The sequence below is a fragment of the Uranotaenia lowii genome, chromosome 2, assembly GCF_029784155.1.
Source record: "Uranotaenia lowii strain MFRU-FL chromosome 2, ASM2978415v1, whole genome shotgun sequence".
NCBI lineage: Eukaryota > Metazoa > Arthropoda > Insecta > Diptera > Culicidae > Uranotaenia > Uranotaenia lowii.
The window spans coordinates 243,642,300-243,664,969 of NC_073692.1; the positions used below are offsets into that span (position 1 = coordinate 243,642,300).

At 37.3% G+C, this 22,670-nt stretch overlaps 2 protein-coding genes across 3 annotated transcripts in view; both read left to right on the plus strand.

Annotated features, from left to right (window-relative positions):
- Window positions 1-6,699: 6,699 nt before the first annotated feature.
- On the plus strand, window positions 6,700-13,884 carry LOC129746363 (eukaryotic initiation factor 4A). Its single transcript, XM_055739986.1, has 5 exons — window positions 6,700-6,835; window positions 9,061-9,286; window positions 10,864-11,701; window positions 12,265-12,666; window positions 13,157-13,884. Exons 2-4 carry the CDS (start codon window positions 9,061-9,063, stop codon window positions 12,407-12,409), a joined length of 1,209 nt encoding a protein of 402 aa, XP_055595961.1. The 5' UTR covers window positions 6,700-6,835; the 3' UTR covers window positions 12,410-12,666; window positions 13,157-13,884.
- A 1,817-nt stretch (window positions 13,885-15,701) lies between these two features.
- Window positions 15,702-22,670, plus strand: part of LOC129746277 (profilin) — a 34,205-nt gene continuing 27,236 nt past the window's right edge. For both annotated transcript variants that reach the window (XM_055739863.1, XM_055739864.1), the window contains exons 1-2: window positions 15,702-15,853; window positions 16,456-16,653. In XM_055739863.1, the coding sequence (XP_055595838.1) occupies window positions 16,543-16,653 (111 nt within the window). In that variant the 5' untranslated portion in view covers window positions 15,702-15,853; window positions 16,456-16,542. The remainder of the gene's footprint in view (window positions 15,854-16,455; window positions 16,654-22,670) is intronic.

Below are 22,670 nucleotides of genomic sequence, written 5' to 3' on the forward strand. Positions count from 1 at the left end.
GGGCGTTACACTCATTGCACTTACGTTCATACATCTGTTTAAGTTTGTCGAACTTGGCTTCAAGATTGTCAAATACGGTTTGCAATTGAGTTAGTTTTTCAATCTTTTTTGTCAATTCTGCGATTTCTGCGTCCTTACGAGCAATATCAGCCACGGCCGCTCCGACCACTGTAGTAGCATAGGATGGTTTGTTGGACATACTTGAATAAATTCGCTTTCGTGCTTCAGACCAGGTTAAGGATTCGTCTGTTTTCAAGCGGATGATGGCTTCCTCTTCCCGGAACTTGGGGCATTTTCTGCTGATTGCAGAGTGATCGCTTAGAGCCTCTGGGCAGTGTGGGCAGTTGAACGGGAGTTGGCATGGGTTATCGAGATCAATAGGGTGTTCTTTAGCACAACGGAAACATTTGGGTTTGTTCGTGCATCTCTTTTTTGTATGTCTATATTCGAGACAGTTTTTGCACACCATCGGAGATTCGTAGTATGTACGAACTGGAACTCTTGTCCAACCAAAATACACTTCTGTCGGTAATCGTGTGCCCGAAAAAGAAAGGACGATCAGTGGAGTGTTGACGACGTTGCCGTTTTCTCTGCGTGTGATTCTACGAACAGCTAAGACGCCCTGAGGTTGAAGTTCGTTTAAAAGTTCATCAGGTGATAGGTCTGTTGTTTCCGCCTGATAACACATTCCCTGAACCTTGTTCAGAGTCGGGTGGTCGACCACCTCGACAACGGTGTTAAGATCCAAACGGGTTATTGTTTTCAAGAGCTCGAACAATTCCACGTTGTACGTGGAAATGGAATAGCTCTTTCCGCCGTTTTCCAGGTTGAGTTGAAGTTCTTTTCTGAGTGATCCCTTTTTTAGTTGGTTTTCGATCGCGCTGGCTACGAAGAATGGATTTTTGGGTAGATCAGCAGGGTCAACTCCTGGTCTGCGTATTTGAAGCCATCGTTTCTTCCCATCAAAAGCTGATGTCCGCATGTAGTGGGGAATAGGTGAACTATCCACTTCTGGAACGTTCCCCCCACCCCCGGGGGGTGCATCTGTCATGGTCCACCAGGACCAATGTTTTGGTTGATACTATCGCAGAGAGTTTACGATAACTGATATGTGATTTAATCACAAACAGATGAGCGCGTGTGTACGTTTGTTAGGTTAACCAAAACAAAAGAAAATTCTAATCCGAAACATTCGATAAAAATAGTTTAACGCTTTTGTTTCTCCTTTTTTTCTATCGCAGAAACGCCACGGCGGCTTTATCCCCGGATATAATCCACTTTGAGTAGATAAAACTCCCTTTAAACGTTTAGAAACCGATAATTTTTCACGACAAGATAGCCGCACATTAGCTTCCAATGAAGGTTACTTTTCGACTGAATAATTTTTATATGCGACACATAAAAGGTATATCTCACACATACATGTTATAACCCTACATTCAAATATCTGCGTACTTCAAGGCGTTTTGTTTTGTTCGAGTAAGTTTTTCGGATGAAAATGGAATATGTGTTTTGGCTATCGAGACTTTCTCATATTATTTATTGTTAATTAAATGTCCTTGCTGAACATAATACGTACATGTTCCTATTTCCCTGGAAAGGAAATATATAGTCGAGATACTCTGGAAAATCAGCAGCTCAGACCTGGATGTGGCCAAGCGACGATCATTCCTCGGCGACCCGTTCGTCTAACATATTAGTCTGGAACACCATATCGACGGCTTTGATCGCCACCAGGCTCCGGAATCTGCAAAAGTAATCCCATTTTCAAGCACGCTAGAAAAATCATAAGAATTCTTAATTTACCTTCTTCTCTCGACATCCGCTTTTCACCGAAATTCCTCATGTTACGGTGGAACATATTTTATTTTAGCGCTAGTCTGCTATAGCGGTAGTCAGAAGCCAGGTTCCTGCGGAGGAGATTAAAACAGATCAATGAAGGATTAAGTGTTTTTTTTACCGATTACTCACCTTATAATTATATTTTGATTGACACCACAGATGATCTGTGTTGAAAATTAAAACGGCTACGCCAAATTTTTCTTCAGTTCGGCCATTTTAAAAAAAATATTTTCGAAGATGAATTTCATAGAATTTATGTGTGATTATCGTATAAACTTCATATGTTGAACATAAATTTTATGTGTGACATATGAAATCTAAGCGTTGAGCAATTTTTAAGGCGTATGTGTGAGAAAACATACATCCAAAGTGTGGATTTCGTTGAGTGTAGGAACCGACTAAATCGCCTGATTAGTAGGGCGATAAAGTTGATGAGATATTCCTACCCAATCGTTCTAAATAGCCGGATTGATTGACAGCATAAATTGATTTTTCTTCGTACCACCCAACTAAATCCGACTAAATAGCAGAATTGATTGGCCTCAAACATCGATTGTTTTTCTTTCCACCCTACCCAATCGTACTAAATAGCTGGATTGATTGATCGCAAAAATGGATTTTTCTTCGTACCACCCAACTCAATCCGACTAAATAGCAGAATTGATTGGTCTCAAAAATCGATTCTTTTTCCTACCACCCTACCCAATCGTACTAAATATTCGGATTGATTGACCGCAAAATACAACCACCCTACCAAAAAGGTTTATTAGTCACATGATTTAGTAAAAAAAACCTGCGAAATCATATTTAATAGCAGTAGGGACATGACTGGAGCAAGTCCAGTGGAGATTTTTCTTATGCCGAAGTCTTTAAACTTAGCCGATCTGGAAACGATATGTCCTACGAAGAAGGTTGCCATCCAAGCACTGCATCTAGAAACTAGCCCACGGTGAGGGCGGAGGAATTCATAAACGATGCCTCCATCGGAGTCAGGAACACCATCTATTACGGCTTCAGGTATATCCGGCAAACGTTCGGGAACTTGATCATTTTGAACGTCGTCATGATGGAACCGATAGAAATGCGCTCGCCACTCCAACGAACCGCTGATGAGCACCGACGAGGCCTTCCGTGCTGTCGTGGGCCAAGCTTTCCCATTGATGAACTCCATCACACAACAGATGTCGAAAACTAATTCAGTTATGACTATTCCATACTAAATAGACTTAAAGTATGCCAACTAAATAGAGTCCTACGAAAACCTACTAAATTGACCAATCCTTCCCGATAACGTAGATCAACTTATTGTGCTACTAAATCATACGTAATTGTGTGAGCCTACTCATCAGCCGATTTAGTATGGCACCTATTTCATATTCAAGTGTAGCCCGATTAATCGGCATACTAAATAGGGTCATTGATTTAGTAGGGTGATTCGTAGCCAGACTAAATCGGCACCCAACTAAATATGTGAACGGCGAAATTTTTCATCTGTCAAATTTCCTATCGGGTTGTTTGTTTTCGCATTCAGCTGTTCGTTGACACTTGACGTTTTATGGCATTTTGACATAGTTTTATAGCGAGGTTTTGAAACTGCTTTATAGCAGCTTTCAAAACCGCTATACACACTGAGGGTGAAAGTTCATTGAAGTTTTCTAAATAGGTTTTATAATCGTCGTGTAGATATCCTGAAGATAGTTTTTGTAAAGGTTTTGTCGAAATATGCTTCACGGCTATCAAGTCTTTTGCAATGTCTTTTTAAAACTTTCATTATTTCCTATAAAACCATCAGGAGTTTAAAATGTTGCTTGGGTAATACTGATTTGATTTCACGAGGAATCTTGCAAGTCTATATGGTCAAAAAGGTGCGTAGGATCATTCTAAATATGTTTTTTTTTTATTGATACGACGGTGCTATCATGAAAAAATAGCTTGCAATTGTTTATAGACCCTAGCTGGAGTGAGGAGTGAGTGAATAACTTTCCACATTCTTCTCCTTTTAATGTTTTGCATCTAGACCGTTTGCTTTGTTGTGGAGTAAAGGGTGTATAAAACAATCTGTGTGAGGATAACCCAAGCAACCAAAAGTCGCATTTTTACTTAAAGATGGAACTCCGAAGTTCATATTTGGCTGAAAAAATGTTTTACGGGAGCTTCAGGCGACTCTTGTCGCGTAAAAGTTACTCAGGACCTTCCATCGCCCTTTGAAAGGTTAAACTATCGATAACGGAACTTCTAAGCGCTTTTAATGGAACTTCTTTCAAGAAGGTCCATAACGTTCGCCTGACACTTTCTAACGCATCGTTAAGATACTTCTAGGTTTTTTGAAGAACCTGTATGGGAATTTTAAGCGACATGTCAAAAATGTCTGTCAATTTCTTGTCATGGTATTTGTTTTGTTTATATCAATACGATATTTACAATGGAGTTCAACGCGAAAAGAAAAATTCGTCGAAGGTTGAAATAACAAGTTTAACAAGGGTTTTTCGGATTTTCACTATCGTTGTGATTTTATTTTCAGATCTTTTCCATCCGCATGATTGCGAAGAGAGCATCTGCTTTCCTTTGGCGATTTGGATAAAAATCAGCATTCTGGCAGCTCCGGGAAAACCTTTCTCCAGGACGGCATCTCATTATTTGCATATGACAACATCCAGCTGGGAACGGCCTGAATCCGGTGCCGTCGTTACGGACAACATCCACTTTCTGCTGGAGGACAAGGCTGCTGTGGTAGGTAGTAGTTTCAGTCCATATATTTAGTTAGCCTTTTGTGTGATGTTTAGGGTTCAAATAAATTTATCATGATGAATATTTTTGTTATTATTTACTAAGTGTACCGAAAGTCCTTAAATTAAATAAAGTACAATCTATCGACCAACCGATTCCATCATCGCCAATACGCGATCTCAAATGACATTAAGTTTAAATACTAATTATTACAGTGGCAATGAACTATTGCTGGAATGGTCGAGAGGCTGGTAAGTTTCATGGCAATCAAGAGAGCAGCGGTTCAATTCTCGTAAGGGTAAGTAGTTTTTGTAATAAAAAAAAAGTTAATTAAAATTGAAATCAATGAGATAGACCATGATAGACCGGCAATCTAGCAATCTGTCATCTGGTTGTCAGAGCAATCTGTCAACTGGATTTTTTTTTCGGCGCGTAGAAGTTACTTGACATTCTCTTAGAAGCTGAATAGCGTTCTCTACAGCCACCTAAACGAACTTGAAAGTAGCTTTAAGAACTTAAATTTTGGGCTGATTAGCATTCTCTTCAGACACAAACGAGAGCTGATTAAGCTTCTATGGAACCTTTTTAAGGGAATTCTGGTTGCTTGGGAATGGCTCTAAATTTTTTATATCCTTTGCTCAAACTGCATTATAATTCTTACGAAAACTGAAAAACTAAAAACGGTTTTTGTGTTAAGTAGAGCTTATATTGGGCTATTTGAATCCACTGAAAACGGGTTTTGTTTACTTTGTCTTTTATACCCTTTTTTTTAATTTTACCTTTAAATTGCCCGCTTATACTCCCCCACACCAAAAAACTCAATTGAGTCCCCTGGTAATGGACGCTACTGTTCCCAGCATGTCGACAGCATACAAATAACAAAACGCGAACAAGACTCTACTCATGCCGGGGACCAATTTTTTTTAAGCTATATGCGAAGGAATGGACGAGAAAAAATATCTAAATTTACGTTAACGTGTGAATCTCAGTGGAAATATATTCTTTTAAGAGATCCACAGAATACGACAAAAATTTACAAAATTAAAATTAGGTTAAAACATATGAAAAAAAATTAAAACTAAGGCTGTCTTAAAACTAAATTAAAAAAAACTGAACTAAAATAAAATATTTGAAGGTAAACAAAAAAAAAATAAAATTACTATGACTGATACGATGGTTGGTGGTTAACGAACATGAATTCCTTTGAGATATTGTATCAAATTACTTTTAAAGGCGGATCGACTGTTGATGATTTTGATTCGATTGGGTAAACTATTATATTTGGTAGGCCCAATCTGGCCCAATGAAGGAGATTCTTCGTTGACCTAATGTAGTCGATGATCTACTACGCTGAAGATGACTTGATTGTCGGGTATTATGGGTTCGGACTCCCATGGTAAAGCTCATATTTCTATTGGTTGAAGAATGAAGATTATCAAACACAAATAAGATGGTTTGTAAGTCACACATTCCAAAAGAACAAAAATTGCCTTTAAAAGGTTCTGATTTTTTCTGATTACCACAAAAGTCGATTTCTATCGAATTCGAGATTGAATTATGAGAACTTCGAATAAATTTATGTTGCATAAATTAGGGCGTTTACAGCAATTTTATTCCCATAATTCAGAGGTGCAATTTTATCTCAATCCTCATACCAATTTTAAAAGGATCGATCGGAATTATAGTCCAACTAATTTTTTTCTTCATTTGTCTTGGTTTTAGTCGCCTGACCATATATTTATGGCATTCGCGATAAAAATCAACGTTGCAGTTGGCGGACAGTTATTGAGAAACTTTTCTGGTATAACCACGTATGTTCGATGTTTACTCTTGTGCTCGAACTCGCGAACATCAGAAGGCATCTTACTTGTCAACTGAGCTATTTCACAAGCTCATAGTCCAACTAATGAATTTGCAATTGAGAACGCGTTCCCCGGTAAATCGTACTTTTTCAGAATGAGATGAACGAAACCCCCAAAAATAGCGTAAACATTTTAAACCCTTGCGTTTTATTGCACTCTATATTATACCACAAACGAAAGCAATATCGCCCAACACTAGCAAAGGTTGGCACTGCCGATTGTCAAAAGTGGTATAAACCCCTTCGTCCACTGCGTCGCTTCTTCTCTTTTCTCCACCCCGCACGCCTATCAACCCTACGTCGAACTGTCTTTCTTCAAAACTGACAATATGGCGACCTTTCGCTTGGTTTACAAAAATCAAATTCAGCACGTGTGTAAAGGTGCCAAACTTTAATCGTGAAAATGTACGTGATATTGGGCTTAAATTTTATCTTGAAGTGTAAAAATTGATAGTATATCGTGTCGGATGTATTGTGGTTATAAAAAGGAGTGATGATAAAAGGCTATTGCAGTGATATCGGCGTTTTAAATTTAGAAAATATTTTTTTCGGGGCCTTGAGGGTCCATCTTTTTCCTCTTCCTTTTTTGAAGACGGGATTCGCTGAATGAGAAAGCGATTTTGTTGGATGAATCAAGCACGGATTGCTGATCTTGACATCTTCAATTGACCGTAATATATGGTTTTATTCGTTGGACGGTTCTGTAGAACGACATCCGACTTCCTGTGTCCCACCAATGAGGAAACAAGATTCCGTATCGGTGCCGGGTTGTTGCGGCAGGTGGCTGAAGAGGGCAATGCGTCATCAAGTGGAGCCCTTCCCGCGAAAACAGTGAATAGCGGAAATCCCCAAAATGTATTCGTTCATGCTAATGTTGACCTATAAAAGCCTTATCTACTAGCCTGCTGATGATAGTGTGGTGGATGCAATTTTGCAGCATTTCCATCTTTGCTGATGATGGTTGCTGTGATCTTTAATTGAATTCTCCACCATTAGCTGTGTGGAAGTCAGTGGACCTTGGCATGAATGTGTGCACATAGTTGGCTGATGATTCAGTTCGCAGGGTACCGTTGCTTTTTTTATTTCTCATGGTAACTGCAACTTGATGTTGAAACAAGATAGAAATTAGGTGTAATTTGTAATTTTTTTAAATGTTTATTAATTTGCTAATTAGATTCTTGCAGAAGCGATTTGGTAACGCTTTGACTACATATTGTAATATTTATGTTCGACGGCCTTGAAAGTAAAAGGTTTAACTAAACTATCTTAATAAACCTGACTATAAAGTTTATTGTAATTAACAGGCTGTGTTGAAGTTGATAAACAATAAATTACAAATTTATAAAACCAAACTATTCAAAATTTGAAGTTAAAAATTTCCAATTGAATTTTACAACTTAGCATTTAAATATCACTATATAGAAAATAAGAAAAAAAAAGTTTTAAAGTTTAGTTTTTTTTTTGAATTTTTTTTAGGAATTCATCAGCAAGCTGTCATTCTTCCCTTAAGTTGGTATCATGAGGGGTTAGATCATCATCTTGTACTGTACTCTGTTCATATTCATCCGAAATGGATTCAATGCAGTGCTGGATGGTCTAACTAACGTCTCAAGATCGCTCACTACTCTAAACTTTTGTTTTCTCCTCTGATCTTTCCACCTATATTTCCTTTTCAAAGTCAGCTTCCCACAGCTATTGAAACGGCAAAAAAAAAAAAGAATTTAACAGCAAGCTGTCACTCTTCCCATAAGTCCTTTTATAATTGTTTAGATTTGTTATTTGCCTTGAGGTTTGATTACGGAGTAAACATTTTAATATTAAAGGTTTCGTTCTTATTAGTTTCTTTAACATAAACTGGCTCTGAAAGAAATTTAATGTTATATTCGTGAGTGCATTCATGTGCAAATTGAGATTAATAAAATTGTTTCTATATTCACATTTCAAATAAAACATAACATTTTTGTTAAATAAACGCGAAGTTCAATTTGTTCAATCAGTGTGTCAAAACGTCTGATTTCGCGTTTCGCATAGTTTACTCTCCCGGTCGTCGAGAGGGCCAGAAAGAAAATATAATAGAAATAAAAACACCGGGTAGTAGTCGAGTGCTATCCAAAGCTAGAGAAATTTTAGGTTATCCTGGAGAGAGCATTTTCGTAAAACGGCACAGATTTGCCGTGAGAGGCCAAGTTTGTAAAATGTTAAGACAATGCCTTTTCTGTGCATCTGACGAGTAACAATGTCTGAAATGCACCTACGCCAATAATATACCTGCAATCAGCCATCACAACTCTAAATTTGTTTTAAGAGGCTTCTGCCAAAACTGTAATAATGATTAATCGCCATTTCGCATCCACACACTGACGATTCGGAGCGAAAGTACCGATAGGATTTTCCCCTCTGCTTTTCGTCGTTCTCACACAGAAGGGTGGAAACTCGGGCGGTAGAAGGCATCATCAGTGTGTGGAACGGCACAGTGGTGAATCAGTCATCACCATAAGACAGTGCACGTTTACTCGTAGAAAGTTTGATTAGCCAGAAAATTATTCTGATTTTCTTATAGAACAAAACTCGACTTTCTTGATTCATCACAATATCTTCCACAATCTAAATCGAAAATTTCACAACTTCAGATGGGCGACAACCAACAGACTTACGATGGACCTGCCGGTATGCAACCGGACGGAATTATCGAGTCCAACTGGAACGAGACCGTCGACAACTTCGACGACATGGGCCTGAAGGAGCAGCTGCTTCGAGGCATCTATGCGTACGGTTTCGAAAAGCCGTCCGCCATCCAGCAAAGGGCCATCATGCCTTGCATCAAAGGCCATGACGTGATCGCCCAAGCCCAATCGGGTAAGTCTCTACAGATCTAAGAAACCGGGTGCCGGATGTTTCCATTCATTCAGGTAGTATAAAAGCGAGATTGCTGCCGAATATTGATTTTTCTTTCCATCGTCGGCGATGTCTAGCCTAATGTGTATACAGCATAAAAGTTTCAGACGACGACAACCAAACGCGAGGAGCTATTATTCGTTCGTTTCGGTTTTCTGCTCCTCTACTGTTCGTTAGTGTTGGTGTGGAAGTATGGGATTTTATTTTGTTACAAACGCATTCTTTAGGAATATTTTCACTCCAGATTTTGAAGCAGCCCGCGACCGCGAGTGCAATTTATGATCCATGAGCGATGGGAGTGTCACAATTCAGACTGATACTCTGATGTCCTAAAATGCATCTCAAATTAACTAGTTTCGTTAATCTATTATAAATTGTAAAGGCAGAAACACAATACAGCGTCGGTCGTCGCGTCACGTCAGCGGTCAACGCTGTCGATAAGTACTAAAACGCGGACGCGACGCACCCGACGATTTTTGCATCACAATTCAGCGTCAAGAGACATCTTAGATGTCTCTTGACGCTGAATTGTGATGCAAAAATCGTCGGGTGCGTCGCGTCCGCGTTTTAGTACTTATCGACAGCGTTGACCGCTGACGTGACGCGACGACCGACGCTGTATTGTGTTTCTGCCTTAACGGTCTGATAACATTCTGATAATACACAGAAAAACATGTGTAGTCACATCTGACATGAATTCTTAGAATTCTCAAAATATAAAACTTGTTTTATATCAGCTTGAAACTAATAAACTAATTTGAGGTAAAAATAAGTGCAAAAATTATCAATTTGCGAATGAATAATGCCAAACGATTCTTCGTACTTCAAAATATATTCAGTGATTTTATCAGGTTTTAAATTTAATTTATCTTCTTTGACGTTTGAAAGAAAATAACAAATTAAAAAAAAAGTATTGAAAATGATCAAACACAACTCAAAAGCGTGTTTTCTCGAAATTAGCTTTTATGTATTACATCCCTTCGGTTCCAAGGGCCTCATTTGTTTTCAGTTTTTTTGGACTGCCATTCAAATAGCGCTGTTGGTGCGCAAACTTGCAAGTTAGTTTTCTTCCATGGCTCAAAGAGTAATTACTAAAACAGATTTACTTTGAAGATCCCACTCAAAAGTGTTGTGCTGAGCTTGAAAACCTATTTGCACATATGTTTGGACGCCATCTGTACAATATCGAAATGAATCATCCAACCGGATAAAAGTCCTCCCAAACAAAAAATCTGAACAATATTATATTTCTCGAAAATAATCGAAAAAATCTTTGATTAAACTTATTTCTTTTACTTTAGTATTTCAACTTAAATCATATTCATTACGATTTTAACCTATAGCCTTATCTAGACAAAAGATATTTTTTCCAAGTTGATTATATTTACTCTAAATAAACAAAATATTATAATATAGTTGACCATTTTCATCGTGGAAAAAAAAATCTGAATACTTTTATTTGCTGTGATGGTACATTCGGCATAATGTAATAAACTGTATAAAGTATGACTTCTAATATGTCTTTCTTCTACTTCCAGGTACTGGTAAAACTGCTACGTTTTCCATCGCGATCCTTCAACAGATCGATACCAGCATCCCGGAATGCCAAGCGCTGATTCTGGCTCCAACCCGCGAGTTGGCCACCCAAATCCAGAAGGTGGTGATTGCTCTGGGCGACTACCTGAACGCCCAGTGCCACGCCTGCATTGGCGGAACCAATGTCCGCGATGACATGCGCAAACTGGAGATGGGTTGCCACATCGTGGTCGGAACTCCGGGTCGTGTGCATGACATGATCAATCGTCATGTTTTGCGCACCAGCCACATCAAGCTTTTCGTCCTGGACGAGGCTGATGAAATGTTGTCCCGTGGTTTCAAGGACCAGATTCAGGATGTTTTCCGTACGCTGCCGAATGATGTGCAGGTTATTCTGCTGTCTGCTACGATGCCGGCTGAAGTGTTGGAAGTGTCGAAGCACTTCATGCGTGACCCGGTCAAGATTCTGGTCAAGAAGGAGGAATTGACTCTGGAAGGTATCAAGCAGTTCTACATCGATGTTAAACAGGAAAGCTGGAAACTCGGTACACTTTGTGATTTGTACGACACCCTCTCGATTACACAGGCTGTAATCTTCTGCAACACCCGTCGCAAGGTCGATCAACTGACCGCTGACATGTCCTCCGAGAACTTTACCGTGTCTTCCATGCACGGTGACATGGATCAGCGTGATCGGGACTTGATTATGAAGCAGTTCCGTACCGGTTCTTCGCGTGTCCTCATCACCACTGATTTACTCGCCCGTGGTATCGACGTCCAGCAGGTTTCCTTAGTTATTAATTACGATCTACCGACGCTACGGGAAAATTATATCCACAGGTGAGATGAATTTTATGAAGCCCAAATAGTATAAGAATGATCCTCATCGAGAAAGCACCGTTGTCGCTTTTAATAAAAGTATGGCAATGGTGTCCTATTTGTGAGGAATAGCAAAATAGGTCAAAATTGACATAACTATACGATCGCTAGAATGAAGTATAGATAAGTAATTTGACCTAATAGAACCTTTCCCATAAGATACATGTACATATACGTATTAACATATCGAAATATGACACGAACTTGAATACTAGTCATGTATTCGGAATTATTCAATCGGGTTGATTTTATTAAAGTGTTACTGCTAAGCAAATCTTTTGTTAAGCTTTTTTTTTTAAGGTAACTACTTTTGGTTAAACTTGCAGCATTTTACTCATGATTGGTATGGAATTGATAAAAAGTAATAGTAAAGTGTCACTATTAAATCCAATAAAATTTATGTGTTCAACAAGTTTTCAATATTATTAAATTTGTATTTCATTCTTCAACTCTCCCCCTTTTTTCATTCATTTTAAAAACAAGGCCAGAAACCAATGACTAATTCGTGTTTCTTTTTGTTTCAGAATTGGTCGAGGTGGACGTTTCGGTCGTAAGGGAGTTGCTATCAACTTCGTTACTGAAGCTGACAAACGAGTGCTGACTGACATTGAGAAACATTACAACACCACTATTGAAGAGATGCCAGCCAACTTGGCTGATATGCTGTAAATCCTCTATCAGCAAACTAAAAAAAATCTTAAACAGCAGCAGCAAAATCAACATCTTCAATACCAGCAGCATCAGCGTCAACTTCAAATAAAAATAAAAATTAAGCAACCAACATCGACCGGAAGAAATTAATACTAAATACACGACGATCATATAAGGAAACCTGCAATCAACAACTGAAATATTACCATCATCAGACAAGAGCGTCGTATACAAGAACCGAAGAAACAAAAACTTCTACTTAAAACAACATCCAGGTGAAGAAAAAAACTCAAATTGACCCGTATTATAGGAACTTTCGTTTTGTTTTAGAAATAGTGCTGCACTGAAATTTAGTTTCTCGAGAGAATCGCGTATCGCGGAGTGTGTAACAGAATTTGACCTTCGTCTTTCTTACAAGTTAGGAGTCACATTTTGTTTATGAACTAGGAGATTTGATACCGACACATTCATTGTATTTCTTTCAAATTTATCAATATTTCGCAAGATAAATAAATTCCTAGTACATACTAATTTATTGAAACCAAATGAAAAACAATTAGAAGGTTTAAGACGAAAGAAACCCATTAAGCACAATATATTTTTTTAAATCTTATTTGTGGTCAACATGATTTAAGGGATGTAATATATTGCTGTTCCAACTTTTTCTAGTAGATTTTGCAGGAGAAAATCGGTAGAAATAATAAAAGTATCTTACTATGACATTAACAAAATGTTTATTTTGTTTCCTTTTCTGTTTATTTCCAGATATTTTCAGTGAAATCATTGGAAAGTCCTTTCTGTAGAAGTTTGCAGTTTATTACATGTGTACCAAGATTCGATACGAACAATCACCAGCAAGTTTAATAAATACCGAAAAAAGGCAACAAAGCAAAATCCCAGACACAAAGTGAAGAAAACATCCAATTTAAATTAACTTTGAAGAATAGTCCTATATTTTACAATACCTTTCCTTTAAAATAATCCCTTGTTCTTCAACCTAATTATAAATGTAAACCGTTTAGTGCTAGTAAGAATTATTTAACGACGTTACAATTATTCCAAATACTGGCGAGCCAAATCGTTGCTTCGGGGCCTCACCTTGCGGAAACCGGGACGGTGTATCGCAAGGTGAGGACCCGAAACAGTGAATTGAGCGATGAAAATGAAAGCCACGAGGAAGGAGCCCATCAATCGACTAGCGTTTAGGTGAAGTTAATACACTGAACTGTACCACCCCATTGCCACAAACAGTAACTGAACAAGGATCAGCACCGGCGGCAAAGTGATCCTGTGATCGAAACGAACCAGCAGGCACTGGGACACCATGAAGGGCCGCATCTGTTCTTCTACCCCTCGGACGGAGTTCTGGTTCCTTGTTAGCAGTTGTTATTATTTTTGAAAATCCAAATTTGGTTTTGAGTTTTTTTTCGGTTGTAAATTTTTGTTTATTATACATAAAAAGAAAAATTAAAATCATGAGCGTACAGAAAAAACTCCTTCAGTGTATTTTTTTATCGCGAGAGATGAATGCTTAAAACGATCACTCCAAAAATCTCCGTAGATGAGATGTCTTCTCAAAGTGTCATCTGAGAGAAAATAAGTGGGTAAGTATTAACTCTATTGATATGTTAGAAGTTACAAATTGTGTTCTATCGGATTTCAAACTACAACCCATTGGATGCGCAACTAAGTTCCCGTTGTTTGTCAACAGATGGCTCTAGCTGTGTGTTGGTCGATTTCGACATATCCAAAATGTCATACTTAAACGAAACTGGTACATATGGAACAATTCGTTTCGACACACAAATGATTTTCTAGTACTTAGTACGTCTCTTGGTTTAATATTTTAAGTCTCCTTTTCTAATTATTTCTTAACCGTATATGTATGTCTCAGCTCCGTTTATCACGTTTTAGATAAACAATGATAATGTCCACTTGTCGAGTTCAACCAATACATACTGTTGTAGCCATCTATTGAGAAACAGCGGGAACTTAGTAGCGTATATAGTTTTTTGGGGACTACGATCGACGAATTATTTTTTTTATTTACTAAAGGCCTTTTACTTTTACAAAGTTTAAATGTGCCATTTCACTCATTAGTAGGGAAGGGGTCCGTGACAGTCGCCGCGTTGTTACAGTTGAAAAACTTTAAACAAGGGAAAAGGAAGGAGTTTATAGGGGTTATTCATCAATATCAGTTTTCCGACGAATTATTTAAAGCAACTGATTTGAAACTGGACTACAAACTTTCCGGGTATATGACGATAGCAGAGTTTGTTCAAATCTTACATTGCTCAAACTATTTGGTTGACTAATAGCTCAGGAATATATTTAAAAGGCATACAAAACATTGGAGAAAAGTATGGTTGTGGCATTTTTCGTATTTTGGTGTGAGGCTTCTTTCAAGCTCCAACATAAACAGACAAAAATCCCTATAAAAACAATTTAGTTATCTACTTTTTACAAATGATAACAGTGCAAATGAATTGTTTAACTATTTGATTTTTTCAAAAAGGCCGTACTAGAATTCTGAGAAAAAAAAAATTAAGAAAATCTTTGAATTCCGTTAAAAAATATATAAAATTTGTTATCTAGGATTTACAAAGAGTTTTATTAAGGCATTTCACTTATAAAGTTTTTATGTGACGGGGGTATTTAAAGTTTATTATCCGTGACACCGATTTTTTAATGAAATTCTGCTCAAAATTCTGTGTACCTAATTACAAATGTCCATGTAATTCCGGTAATCTTATCTGTGGTTTGCAAATAATAATATTAGTGTACCCCTCGCGAGCCTCGCGAAGCTGATTTTTTCAGTGTATGCTTGAATCAACGCGTGAAGTAAGCAGCGATTCATGATCTTGGCAGAAAGCCGCCATGTTTGCGCTGTTGTTCAGCTCGGGATATCTGTCTGTGATTACTCACTTCCGGTACGCGACATCAACGAAAGAGAGAATGAGCGAAATACCTAATCTCTCCTTCAACGTCTGTCAACCAACATTGCGGCGTTCTCTCAAGATGAAGAGCGTCCACATGTTACGAAACAACATTTTTGATTGTCATTTAATTAGTTCTGTTAAACTGCTTGTCGAATGAATCATTTTTGCGTCGTGTAATGCGGATGGACTTATTATTTTAAAAAGGTCGAATTTCAACTGTCTCATTTGAAGTAAATTATTCAATAAACTAGTTTTTGATTGCGAAATTCAAACACGACTCCCGAGTTGAAGTTTGTTGTATGTTCTGTGGACGTCCCACGCAAAGAGAGAAGTTGAACTGTATTCTCTTTTCTCTCCTGCACACGAAATCGTAGACAGCAAGGCAAAACGGTTTTTGGGACTTGGACGGGACCGCGACTAGACGGTTGCTTTCAATCGTTCGTGTTAATTCACCCCGTGTGCCATTGAAGAGCAAATAAGCCAAGCACTCAGGTTCCAACTTTTCCTCCCTCTATACAATTAAGTGAGTTTTCCATAGATAGATTTACTACACCCTCACCTTGGTGGGGACTTTCATTTCCTCTGCTAATTAATTTGTCATTTTGTGTAAAATTTGTGGTAAATCGGTATTCGGCGGGTTGAGGATCGTTTTTGTGCTGAAGTTGCCATTTTTTCGGTACTAAATTGCCGCGGTGAACGGATCCTGTTCGGGAGTCATTTTCGTCTGACCGTGTTTCGTGCAGCAAGGTCTACTACATTTTTTTTTTTCGGTGATCACTCAAAAGTGCGTTAAATAGCAGTTTTTTTTTTTTTTGTTTCACGTCTCCAGTTGCTTGGATTTACTTTTTCTTTTGCGAACGTCGCGAATTTTGTGCAACGGACAGTTGAGATAAAAACGGAACAGATTCCAGCCGCAGAGTATTTTTGGACGACAAAGACGGCGACGAATACGAGCACAAAAAATCATTCCGTGCGTCTGCTTTTGTGTGCGTGTGATTTCTGCAATGTTCTGAAAGCACCCGTAGTCGAACAAGCGAAATTTGGAGTTTTTCCCTTCAGTTCTCATCCTGCGTGCCGAGCGAAGTAGTTTTTACAGTTCAAATTTTTTTTCTTCAATTTTTCCAGTTTAAGCAAGTTAGCTCCGTGTTTTTATCGGATAGCGGCATCCGCACTTAGTGTGACAAATTTCCAGAAAAGAAACAAATTTCCATAATGAGCTGGCAGGATTATGTTGACAATCAGCTCCTGGCTTCCCAGTGTGTGTCCAAAGCGGCCATCGCCGGACACGATGGAGGTGTTTGGGCCAAATCAGAGGGATTTGAGGTAAGTAATGTCTTCCATTGGGTATAAGCTTGAATAGACCATAATTTCCCATCAATTTCCTATGTTTTAATCTGTTGACTAGTCAGGAATCCTGCTGACAAGGCCGGCTGATTACCATGTATGGCCTACAACCGTAATACATCGCATACCCCTTTATGGAGTGATGTGGAGGAAAAAAGTTCAAGGGTGTGACCAACGTCTCGATACCATGCTGAATCATTCCTCCCCAGAGAGAAAAAAAAGAGTAAAGTTGGGAAGCGATAAAATAGTCAAACCAGTGTTTTATCATCAACTCAGTCGAAGGCATGGTATTAAATATTGATTAAGGGATTTTTTGTTATCTACAAATATCCCAGTATCATTTCACCTAGAGATTACATTCAGTTTCTAATCTCTGAACGTTACCGGTGACAGTAGACAAAAAAATGTTGCCGGTCGATTCTCGATGTACTTTCAAAATGGCGTTCCGCTGATTTTTCATATAGGATTTTTCTTCCTTTTATTCTGCACTTAAGCTCTCGCACAGCTAGAGAAACAGCAGCACAGTTCACACATGTACATCAAGAAATCATCATCATCATTGAAATCGTCATCGGGGCCAGATCAGAGGGTTGAACATTGTACAATACCAACTCACCCACCGATGAAAGATGGGACGCAAGGCTCTGATTGGAATTGTAATTAGAGTTACCAGTGATATCGAGTTTTCGATCGTTCAAAATTCGAATATTCAGAATAGATTTGACTCGTCGATATTTTTTTAGTTTAATCTTGATATTGAAACATGCTACGAGTTGAAGGAAGAATAGCATAAGATGTGATTTTCAGGATTAAGTTGTCGTAGGGTGTGAATTGGAGAAAAAATATGGTACGATACATTAGGTGTATGTATGTCCGTTTTTGGAAATGACCTCAGCTAATCCCCTTTTCTTTCCTATAATAAGATTTGAATTAATAGTTGAGAATCCGCGACGATTACGCCCCCCCTCTAACTAACCCAAAGTTAGGAAAAATACTCCCGGCACATGAAAACTATATAAGATACACCGGGGTAAGTGTGGACGCGGGGTAAGTGTGGACGATGGCTATAAAATCAATACTGTGCACTATTTTTTCAAACTTTTGATACAGAATGTTCAATTTACTTGTAATCTATCCAATAACTGTGAAAAAGATACGATTCAGACAATAACGGATGTTTACAGCGACTTATTCGGAATTTTCTATTTTCAACTACGATGTCGAGTTGATGTGCATCTTTTTCAATTGCAAATTTCTCCTAAACTAGCTGGCTCTCGATGAAAAACTGTACATTGAAACAATCCTTACATTCCAAACAACCAGTTAGGAAAAGAAACGGCGATTAAAAATTAAGAAAAAAGAGTTTATTTACAAAAAACTAAAATTTTGTCTCCAACCCCTACCTGGGGTAAGTGTGGACGGCTTTAAAAAGACTTGATGTTTACACATTTTTTCAATTTTCTGTCCTTCGTCCTTTATGAGTTGTATTATTTAGCTATATTTAGCATTCGGATCATGAAAATTTGAGTAAAGTACTTATTTGTTCTGTGTTTTTGATAAAATCGGATCTCGTGTGTTGTAACATAAATTACACACTATAATTATAGTATCATGAACTTTTTTCAAAATTTTGGACGGTTCGAGCAATAAAGTAACGTATTCAACCAAGAAACACAAATTTTTTGAAAATTTCCTGAGAAATCAAAGGGAAAATCTACCGTCCACACTTACCCCATAAAGCGGGGTAAGTGAAGACACCAGCCGTCCATAATGATTTACGTGATAACTTTTTTCGCTTTGCTTCTATCGAGCTCATCTCTTCAGCTTTTGTAAACGACATGTTCTGCATCACATTGAACGTCAATTTATCAAAATTGTGCAACTGCTGATTTTTTAATGATTTTTTAAAGTTGAACTATACGAAAACCCGTCCACACTTACCCCGGTGTACCTTAAGTAAAATGCCTTTATAAAACCATTTATAAATTTAAAAAAAATTGTATGTATGTCTAAGAGTTGTGGGTTGTTTTCATAATTTTACATTAGGCGAGTTTGAATCCTTCTTTTGTCACTCGGAGTTGAAACATTATCAAAGGTGTTAGTAAAAAATAATTTAAAAAAAAAAACAATATATTAGATTAAATTGAACAAAACGTTGTATGTAATGAAATTTGCCAGAAGAAAAAAAAAGATCTTTGTTCCGGCTCACGGTTTTAATTTCTTTCCCCAAAAACTGCTATCATCTACATAATTTAAGAAGCAATTAATTTTAAGATAACATTTTTATTTTTTAGTCGCGAATGGTATACAAATATTAAAACTACCTACCTTAAACTGGGGGAACTTTATTCACCCGGGTATTTTGATCAACATGAAATTTTTCTACATTTGTCAGAACAAGTATGTACATAAAGATAGAAATTTGATATTAACATTGGGTTATATGTGGTCATCATGCTCTGCACATAGATAACTGACTGAATTTCAGCATGCAAGACCTCTGGCATTTAACATAGAATAATCCTTATTATTAATTTTCATTAATCGAAATCAATCCATGGATTTCTATCCTTGACCTTGTACATCAGTTACATGTTACTTTAAGGCTACCTTGAATTCGAGTAATAAATTGACAAATTAGAAAATAACAATCATAAAATCAAATTTCGTTTACATTCCAGAGACATTGATTATATTCGCTTTTATTTAATGTAAAGTTTAATTACCATCAAGTCACCATTCACCGCCCAGACACCATTTACCGCCCAAAATCACCCTTTTGTGTGTATTTCGAAAAAACTGGAATTTTTTCTCCAAAAAAAAGACCTGTGTTCTGTGTCGGCATCATTGTTCGACCATTTCACTGAAAAATCATCACTTAATTATGCTAACTATAGCCAGAAATAAAATATTTGGTTTTTCGATTCCGGTCAAATTATTGAATTCGACGCCTGTTAGCGAACTAAGCATAACTGTGCTCCTAGGGAAAAAAGGGGTTTTGTTTACTAAATAGTACCTATTTGTCCTACAATCGACTTGAAACGATAGTTTGATTTTTGTAGAATAGATTTGCGTCGGAAAATTTTCGATTTTTTCAATAGTTGGTGTTTTTTGAAGCGTTTAATGATGGGCGGTAATTGGTGTATAAACAAAAGTGTGGGTTCCTAATTACCGGTCACGCACAATTTCTTTGTTTTTAACGCATGTATTGTGTCAAAAGTGTAAATTGTAAGAAGCATTTAGTTTGATTACGTTAGAAAATGATGTTTTATCGCTGAAAGTAACCGATTACTTGAGGCTGTTTGCCGGGAATCATCATTTTGTCAGTCAACGCACTTTGTTAAAATTTGTACAAAATTTGCGGGAAAGATTTCACAAAATGTATTCTCTCAAGATCCAAAATATGGTTTTGACAGCTCGTTACATGGACAATATTAAAAAGAACAGTTTCCGTGTTGTTAGATAGTTTTTCCTTAAGAAAACATTATCGATACCCGAAAAAGTCGAGTGGGCGGTAATAGGGCCAGTTGAACACCTCAACGTTTAGTTAATTATTTTTAAAAGCGTACATTTTTCGGATTCCACTAAATTTTTTATTTAAAGTAGAGCAGTTTTGGGATGTATTGGAAAAGAAAGCGAATAAAAATCTGCCGTCGTTTTTTTATTACACATGTTAGAAGTTGAAAAACCGCTTAACTGGGCGGTAGATGGTGACATGATGGTACCTATAGTATAGATACTACATATTAAACTAACTAGATCCACATTAATTTTGTTTCATTATAGACATTGAGACATATAGACATGAGAGACTTTCGTTTCTTGATTCACATCACATCAATTAGTTTTGTTTAAAAGAGGGAGTTACTTTTATAATTTTTTTGTGTGTTTGGAACAGAAATTTTTCAACTCTACGTATAAAACCAAGTAAAGCATCTCTATTTTTAAATGCGATACTGAGGAATTTCGACGATAAGTTTATTTTCACTTGCAATTTACGCGACAATTTATTGTATTTTATTTATTAGCGATGATTTCGAAACTTGAAGTGTGTTGGTTAAATCTCAATCCACTTATCGAATTGATGATGGCAATGATGACGTCTAACTATACGCACACAGCTTACCCCGGTTTTGGATTTCGGAACAGTGTGTTGGTGAGAATATTGTTGATAAATGGGCTGCGTGTTGCTTTCGTGCTTTGCGCTCTCTCTCGTTTTCCTTGTGACTTGGCTGGAGTATATTTACTACGTACGTATGGTATTTGATACGCTTGATACTCATTCCTCTATACGGCTAAACGGCATTTAAACGCTGATGATGTGATTTCGATACTTGCTTCTCATCAAGGGCACAATGAGTCACATCGAGTTGTAAAGACTGTAAATTATGTACTCAGTGCAATGTGGAAATTACTGTTCAAAAATTATGTTTATCAATGCAGATTCTTGCTTTTGCAATCCCATGATGAAACCCGATTTTTTTAAAATAATAAAATTAAACGAAATGCATAATATAAAATTCAATGATGCAGTCGTGACTGTTATTTTGATGATTGGCTATGAAAGAGTGGCAGATTCCATCATCTATATATAGTTTCTTATAACTTCTCAGATTCAAATTATTAGATCACCAAAAACGGTAATGTTTCAATCTTGCAAGTTGCAGTTCCCGTTTCGCAAAGAACTCTCAAAATCGAGAATACCCAAACTTGCAAACCCCCCCAACCTAACATGAACATGGACAAATCTCGCGTAAGCTTTCATTATGTCTTATGAAACATCTTAAGAATTCTCAGAAAACTGCAGCAAAAGTTATCAAAACAACTGTTATGTTATTATCATTAACAAGTTATCAAAACAATGTGTATTTCACATAAGGTACATCGGGGCAAGTGCAAACGGTTTTCACCATAGTTCAACTTTCACATGTCCTAGAAAAATATGTTTATGTTCAAAAATTATCAATTATCGTTCGTTGCATCACTAAAATAGTTCTAAACAAATTCCCGTTGAAAGTGAAAAATAAAAAAATGTTGGTAAAAAGTAACGATGCTTTTGTGAAAAAAATTCAAAATTTGCACTTGCCCCGTTTATGGGGGCAAGTGCAAACGCCATACTTTTTCCTAACTAATTCACAGATGAGTCAGTGTATCGGTCCTAAAATGAATTGAATACATGTTCCGGTACGTTTTATCAACTTTTATTCATATATTTGCTGTTTTTTTGCAATATTGATAACTTTTTCAGGGTGTCGACTACCTGGAAAAACCTGGAAAATCAGGGAAAATCAGGGAATTCAATTTGCATCAGGGAAAATCAGGGAATATCAGGGAATTTTTTCACCAATCAGGGAAAAAATAATGATCCTGATTTTATTTGAAGAAATTGAAACGTCATAGTTTATTATCTGCTTAAAAATTTACTTCAGTGTACGTTGCTCATGTAATTATCGTTAGCCCTTTGATTGATGTGACACTAAGAATGCTATGAAAAAATGTCCTAAGCTCAGCGAAAAGCAAGTTCTGCAATTTCGAATGCAAAGGAATGCAATTGCGTATGGAATGTAAAGGAGGCAATCCCAAGCAACCAAAAGTTTCGTTAAAAAGGTCGAACACAGCTAAATCAGCATAATCAATGTACTGAAGTTCGTTTTATTCAGCCCTAAATATAAGTTCTTATCGAAACTTTGAAGTTCCATTACAGATTTGAACGGCCTTCTATTCAGCCCACAAGTAAACGTTTAATCAGCAAAAAAAAATCTTCTCTCTTCTCTTACTTTGGTCACCACCAGCCCATGTGGTGCTGCTGGTTTCTCGGCATCCATCTTTATTCCTCCCATCACCTCCCTCAATTGATTTTACTTAATTGGTTTGTTTTAACTTTGTTCGATACATGCCAGCACGCACGCCAGTTCTGCTACACAATTATTTGAATCGCTTACTCAAGCAATCAAACAACCTAATGGAAAAAATGAGTCCTGGTACCAGATTTGAAC